Raw genomic sequence first — 7,962 nt, forward strand, 5'->3', positions numbered from 1 at the left:
CTAAGAGGAATTTATGATTGCAAGTGTATTTTGAGAAACAAACAAAAATCTTTAGCATTCAATCATGAAGTAGCATAATTGGAGTATCTCAGAAAATAGCTTTAATATAATACATTGTGTTTTTCCCTAAATGAATTCAACGTGGTATTTCAGTCCATATGACATTATGAACATTTTAGGGCAAGAGCCTGAAAACTGATTACAGAAAGTTGAAAACATAAAAAGAAAAATTCCTGTTGTTTCATTTGTGAGGGCACTGACATCAGTCAAAAAGGTCAACATAACATACAAGTTAGGACTCGGGCATGGGAAAATGTCCCAGAACTAAAAAATAAAACAAACACAGACCGATAACACCATCCACGTAAGAACAACAAAAGCCCTCAACTTAAACTTTGATATAGGATAGTTGTATAAACTAATGAAATGCTTACACATTTCTGACTGTTACATCTCAATGAAAAATAAAAGACCTAGAGGCATTTTTGAGAAGCTAACCAAATGATCAAAAGCTCATTAACTCTATGAGGGCAAATTAGCAAAAATGACTCCACTTTGTATATTAAAACTAGAAGGGGAAATAATACAATTCTAAAAATGTGAGAATTGATGACACTTGCTGGCAGTTTTTGAGATTTGAGAATGGATAATTTTAATTGGCTAGAAGGAAATAATGTGGTTTGGAGTCAAGAATAAACCTATAAAGTTTAGAAAAAACTGGCTGAAAACATAATTTAAGGTTTCATGCATCTGTAACAAATTTCATTAAATATAACCTGGTAGGAGTTAAGAAGTCAAACCTAATCCTCTGAGAGATGAGGAGTCATTGAACTTTGATCAGATAAGTGATGTGATCTGGCTACAAGGTTCACTTTTCCTTCTGTGTTGAGAATACAATAGAAACAGGAAGGGTGTGAGAGGAAGGATGGAAACAGAAAGATGACTTAGGAGGCTTTGTGATAAATTAGGCAAGTAATGATGGTGGTCTAGACTAGGGTGCTGGCGATGGAGATGGTGAGATACAGACATATTCAAAATATATTTTGAAGATAGACTAAAAGGGAATTTTAGAATAAATATGTGACACAAGACAAATAAATAATCAAGGATAATCCTAAGGTTTTTTACCTGAGAAACTGGAGTTATGGATATGCCATTTAACAAAACGGAAAATTGTAGAAGATGCAGCCTTTGCAGGGACATCAGGGGTTCAGCATGAGGTGTGTTAAGGTTGAGATAGCTATCAAATATCTAAATAGAGATGTCCAATAGTAAGTTATTTGTGTCCAGAGTTCAGGGATGAGGTCTGGGCTTCAGACATAAGTTGGGTTCATCTGAAGCCCAGACATAAGTTGGGTTCATCAGAAATAATTGGCATGTGAAGGCTTGGGACTAGAAGAGATCTGAAAAGGAATGTAAGAAGAGAAGAAACTTATAAACTGGATCCATGTTTGAAATGTGAGAAGTCAGTGGGGGCGGGGAGAGTGAACAAAAAGATTAAGACAGAGCAACAAGGAATTAAAAAACAAAAATAAAAACTGGAGACAGTGTTACCTTGAAGGTCACGTAAAGGAAATACTTTAAGGAGGCAGGAATGATCAACTACATTAATGCTACCAATAAGGCAAATAAAATCAAGGTACAGAATTAACCATTAAGTCATAATACATTTAAGTTAGAAGAAATTTTTCATGTTTGTAAGATGTTGCCATTATATGGTAAAGAGGAAAAAATTATGATCTATAAGAGGGAAGTAGAATTGCTGAAGCCATGTCTTTCAGTGGGTGAGGGGAAATCATCACTAGCTGAGAGTGAATGAATTTACTTTAGATAGAAACACAGATGTTCCATTCACAGTAATAGGATGGAATATAAGAGCAAAAATGTATGTAGGTGAATATAGACAGTGGTGAGATTCATTTGTAAGAAACATATTGGCTGGGGACGGTGGCTTGCGCCTGTAGTCCCAGCACTTTGGGAGGCCGAGGCGGGCAGATCACGAGGTCAGGAGATTGAGACCATCCTGGCTAACACGGTGAAACCCCGTCTCTACTAAAAATAAAAAATAATAAAAAAAAAAAAATTAGCAGGACGTGATGGCGGGGACCTGTAGTCCCAGCTACTCGGGAGGCTGAGGCAGGAGAATGGCGTGAACCCTGGAGGAAAAAGAAAGAAAAAGAAACATATCTGAGTAAATACAACAAATACATGCTTTTGGTCACCAGCAATATAAAAAGGGCACAATACGATTCCACTAAAATGTGAGTGGCTGAATTTATCAGTTCACATTCGGAGTATTTTCATACTGACAGTGGATATGCATATTTTTGCAGAATCTATCTATAAGAAGCACTTGTGTTTGGAAAGGAAACAACTAAATCTAGAAATATATGACCCTTGTTCTCAAGTAAGTAAAACAAAACACCTTTTGTATTGATTGATTGATTTTTTAACAATCATGATTTGAAGATTATATGGGGGTAAGTGAAAAAAAGGAAAAGTTGCGGTGTTAAAACCGAAGTTTCTTCCCATTTTAATTACTAAAAATTTAAGAGATTATTTTCTAGTGTTGTCAATTCCATTATCTAGCACCTCTGTAAGTTCATGTCAAAAATTATCATATCACAAATATCTTTAAAATTGCAACATTAGGCTGTTTCTATATTTCTATCAGGTTACAGTGTCACTGTCAGAAATTAATAAGCAGCTTATCAATTCACTTTTTATTTTCACTAATTGCACTTATAACTAACCAGTTGTCAATAGAACATAATAAATAAAATAGATTAAATACAAACCTCTTTGTCTATTTATATGGGAAAACAATTAAAATGGGATTATCCACATAAGAGAAAAGTGGCCATTTATTCAGGATTTCAAAACAACTATATGAGACAGATCATTTTAGGTAAATCAAAATATACCTTAAATATTTTAGCTAAAACTTTATAATATTTTTTATTTTTATTGATTTAAATCTAGTGGCAAAAAATCAATAGATACTCCATTTACTAACATAAATAAATGATATATTTTCAAAACAAATATGTGGATATTACTCAAAAGACAATTATTGTAGCTCATCAAATTTTCTGAAAAAGTGGAGATGTTTTCTTCCAGAAAAGTTATAAAATTAGATAGATATAACTTTATTATAGTTCTGTTTTACATTGAATCACTTTTAATTAAGGACAAAGCAGTAAGAGAGAAACAGAACTATATTTGAGAAAATATCAGTATTTAACGTATTGATGTATCTTCCAGCTGAAGTGGGTCTCCATTAGTTAACTGTTTAAAGTATAAAAACACAGGTATTAGATCCTACCACTTTTAATGTACTTGGTTTATTTTCAGACACAGAAATCAAAATTCTCCCTCACAAGTGAGCTTCACTGGGCAGATGGGTTTGTTATTGTGTATGACATCAGTGATAGGTCTTCATTTGCTTTTGCAAAAGCACTGATCTACACAATCCGGGAGCCACAAACTAGTCATTGTAAAAGGTAAGGTATTTTTCATTCCTTTCACCTTTCTTTTTAGTAAATCATCAGATAGCTGTAAGCATCATTAGGAAGAGTTTAATACAGCCTTCCAATTACAAAATTTAACAGCCCTGAACAATTCACCTTCTCATTCCACAGGAGCTACACATGTAGTAAAAAGAATAAGATGAGAATGCTTTATATCCTGGCTGACATAAACAGTTACTTGCCCTGAGTAAATGGCTATTTTACAAGACAGCTTCTATTGTTAACATGACACTCACTTGCAAAATAATAGTCCTTTGTATGTAAGATAGTTCTCTTTCCAAACTTTTCTTTTCATTCTCACAAAAATGTTAAGGATACTAAATAAATTCAGATTTACTATGTTTGGCATTCCGTGAAATCCAATTCCTAGTCACTGAGTTGTTCAATCTATCAAAGCAAAATAGACTGAGTGTAATCAAACTGTTTACAAATTCTAAATATGAGAATACATTTTTCTCCATTTTACCTCCTGAAGTGCTGATCAACAATTCCTTTTTCTTAATTGTCTTGACACAAGGAACTATGAAGGAAGACATGATTGTGCCTTAAGCTATTGTTTCATTAGTAGATAAAAGTTGAAGCATCTGAGTTTTCCATTTTAGTTTTCCCTATTTTTCAGTCATTTTGCCCTTTTCCATTTAAAGTATTTATTTTTGCTCAACGTGCTGATTGTAAAAGAGTGTTTGTGCTTTTAACCAATTTTGCTCTTAGATTCTAAATAGTATTCTAATCTGGTAAGTAAAAAATGCACAATATTATGAATGAGAATTGGTATATGTACTTTTAATATCTATTTTAAATGCCCACTATAAAGAAATCATGGGTAATAATTGATAAATCGTACTTCCCTGGAGTTAGATGATGTACATTCTTGCTTTCCTTTGATTTGTCTTAAGTAAGCCACTTTAATCCCTAGAGCTCATTTTTCTAATTATTTAACTGGTGGAAGCAGGGTAGGAGAAACAGATGTGATTTTACTAAGGTGCCTCATAGCTCTTATTTCCTGCAATATTACTGATATTTTAGAACTCCATTGTTTCAATCATTAAATATCTTATATTTAAGCATCATGGTGTAGGTAAGGGACAGGACTAACATTCTGACATTTCTTCAAATCAGAGTGATTACTCAAGAACACCTAAAAACATACTGAAAATATAAACATTTGTATTGAACATTTTTCAGGAAATATTTCCAGTTTCTTGACTAGATAATTCTTTGAATATTCTCAGCTCTCAATCTGTAAAAAAGACTAGGAAAGCAAAATATATCACTATTTCATTAAATTATATCTGATATTTGTGTCCCACCCTTGAAAACACATGTATATATCCTTCCTCATTTACCCTTTTCAATAATTTTATAAACTAGACTAAAAAAAGACCTTAGTAACATTTTTAAAAGTTCACCACACATCGTCATTTGAATGAAACCAACTTTTAGTGGTTCGGGGCCAATAAGAGTTGAAGACTGACTGTGTGCACCCATTTTTTTCCTTATAGTAGATATCTTTGCAGTGTTCTATGCCATTTAAAGCCTAGTGATTTTAATATATTCTTCAACTCAAACTCTATTTTTGTATTGTTTCATTATAACCAAGGAAGACATATTGATATTTGCAGAGACATTTTATCTTAACAAAGACACATTTCTTAAACAGGAGAGTTGGAAAAGTTCATGAGATTATACAGTTTTCTCTAGAGCATGTTATAATGGATATTAGCAGAGCAAAAATAGCAATAAATATTGAATAATATTTTTGCTTATGAAAATTTTATCTAAATTGACTATTCAATTATAGTAACTGTATAAGTAAAGAGACATTTGCTAGATCTTCCCTTGCAATTGATAAGGAACATGAAAAACAATACTTAGTAAGCATCTTTCATTGCCTGGGCCTGTGTTAGGTATTTTTATATACATCATTTAATGTATACAGTCTCCATGAGCTTTAACCTCTGTGAGAATTCTGTGTGAGGAGGATTATTTTACCATTTTTAAAACTTTGAATTTAGGTTCAGGGGTAGATGTGCAGGTTTTTTACACAGGTAAACTTGTGTCATGGAGTTTGTTATACAGATTATTTCATCACCCAGGTATGAAACCTAGAACCCATTAGTTAATTTTTCCTGATCCTCTTCCTCCTCTCACCCTCGACCTTCCAATAGGCATCATTGTGTGTTGTTCCTCTCTATGTATCCATATGTTCTCATCATTTAGGTCTCACTTATGAGTGAGAACATGCAGTATTTGGTTTTCTGTTCTCACGTCAGTTTACTAAAGATAATGGCCTCCAGCTCCATCCATGTCCCTGCAAAGGACATGCTCTCATTCTTTTTTTTTTTTTGGTCGAGACAGAGTCTTGCTCTGTCACCCAGGCTGGAGTGCAGTGGCACGATCTCAGCTCACTGCAACCTCCGCCTCCCAAGTTCAAGTGATTCTCCTGCCTCAGCCTCCTGAGTAGCTGGGACTACAGGCGCGTACAACCACGCCAGGCTAATTTTTTGTATTTTTAGTACAGATGAGGTTTCACCGTGTTAGCCAGGATGGTCTTGATCTCCTGACTTTGTGATCTGCCGGCCAAGGCCTCCCAAAGTGCTGAGATTACAGGCATGAGCCACCGCACCCAGCCACTCTCGTTCTTTTTTTTTTTTTTTTTTTTTGAGACGGAGTCTCGCTCTGTCGCCCAGGCTGGAGTGCAGTGGCGCAATCTCGGCTCACTGCAAGCTCCGCCTCCCGGGTTCATGCCATTCTTCTGCCTCAGCCTCTCCGAGTAGCTGGGACTACAGGCGCCCGCCACCACACCCGGCTAATTTTTTTTGTATTTTTAGTAGAGACGGGGTTTCACCGTGGTCTCGATTTCCTGACCTCGTGATCCGCCCGCCTCGGCCTCCCAAAGCGCTGGGATTACAAGCGTGAGCCACCGCGCCTGGCCATCTCATTCTTTTTTTATGGCTACATAGTATTCCATGATGAATATGTACCTCATTTTTACATTAAAAGAAACTGAAAGTGGAAAAGATAACAATATACTTGGTTAGTAGACAGCACCAGAATTCAATAATAGGTCCATGTTACTTCAATTCCTATGCTTAAAAGCCTTGTTGCTTCTGTGCCATTTACTACATTTTATCTAAAATGATTTTAAGTAATTGAGGCTATGTGTAACTGTACACACACATGACCATAAGTAAAATACACACAGTATTTTTTCTTTTTTGATTTATAATCCTTTGGTTATAAATCTTTTTTTTTTTTTTTTTTTAAAGTTGTTAAAACAATCTTGCTAAAAATTGTGTATCTCTATTTCAGAGCTGTGGAATCAGCAGTGTTTTTGGTTGGCAACAAACGAGATCTTTGTCATGTGCGAGAGGTTGGCTGGGAAGAAGGGCAAAAGCTGGCACTGGATAACCGATGCCAATTCTGTGAACTGTCTGCAGCAGAGCAGTCTCTGGAGGTGGAAATTATGTTTATCAGAATTATCAAGGACATCCTGATAAACTTCAAACTCAAAGAAAAGAGACGTCCCAGTGGATCTAAATCAATGGCCAAATTGATCAATAATGTATTTGGAAAGAGAAGGAAGTCTGTTTAGTAGACAGGTAATCTTGGGAGATTTGTTCTATCAGAGTTTCAAACATTCACATGATAATTAAACTAACCTTTGTATGCATTTTTTTTTTTGGTAAAAAGAATTCTCTTGGAGATATGAAACGATTGAGTATGAACCACAGCTGTGTTGTCAAATATGCAGTTTGCCTTTTTGGTTGTTGTATCCTGCTCACTCTCCTTCACACAGAACCTTTCATTTATTGTACGGCATTGCACTCACCCTAACCTGCTGGTGGACAGCGATCTCAGTTTGTCTTGCCAAATAAACTCTGTTTATGTGAATTTGTTAAACAACCATGCCATAGTTTGTGGTTTACCTTTATTTTATATAGTTATTTTGAATGAAATATGTATTTATATTCATGCAGTTAATAGGTCACAGAGCTTAGTTTATCAATCTATGAAAGTTCTTGATTTATTTAATAGAATTGCATGCATTTATTTTGTGTCTTTACAATAATTCAGTAGCCTACATAATATTATGCATATTTTATAATATAACTTAGGCCCCTAAGCAAATTCCTTCCCCAAGAGTATATCTATTCTGTAGTTGATCTGATGATGAAAAAGTCTTCCCTTCCCCATTTCCATGTGTCACGCTATGTTAGCAAGGATCATTATCACAGATATATTATTTTATAGAGCTAAGGTCCTTTTTAGATCAAAAGATTTAGAAACTCATACATCATAGGATGGAAAGAAGTAAAAACTTATTGGGGAATTTATAACCTTAAAGGCTTTGTTGCCCTGAAATAAGTATTTGTGGATTAGGTACAAACATTTTGGTTCTTCTCAGGTTACTCTAATTACTGTTTCTTTC

General features: G+C 34.7%; 1 protein-coding gene across 3 annotated transcripts in view; it reads left to right on the forward strand.

Moving 5' to 3' along the window:
• Positions 1 to 7,424, forward strand: part of RERGL (RERG like) — a 60,229-nt gene extending 52,805 nt beyond the window's left edge. For all 3 annotated transcript variants that reach the window (XM_063640775.1, XM_063640776.1, XM_055280505.2), the window contains 3 exons: positions 2,334 to 2,407; positions 3,355 to 3,503; positions 6,843 to 7,424. In XM_063640775.1, coding sequence (XP_063496845.1) covers positions 2,334 to 2,407; positions 3,355 to 3,503; positions 6,843 to 7,125 — 506 coding nt within the window. In that variant the 3' untranslated portion in view covers positions 7,126 to 7,424. The remainder of the gene's footprint in view (positions 1 to 2,333; positions 2,408 to 3,354; positions 3,504 to 6,842) is intronic.
• Positions 7,425 to 7,962: the final 538 nt, after the last annotated feature.

Source organism: Symphalangus syndactylus, chromosome 5, assembly GCF_028878055.3.
Source record: "Symphalangus syndactylus isolate Jambi chromosome 5, NHGRI_mSymSyn1-v2.1_pri, whole genome shotgun sequence".
In the NCBI taxonomy this organism is placed as follows: Eukaryota; Metazoa; Chordata; class Mammalia; order Primates; family Hylobatidae; genus Symphalangus; species Symphalangus syndactylus.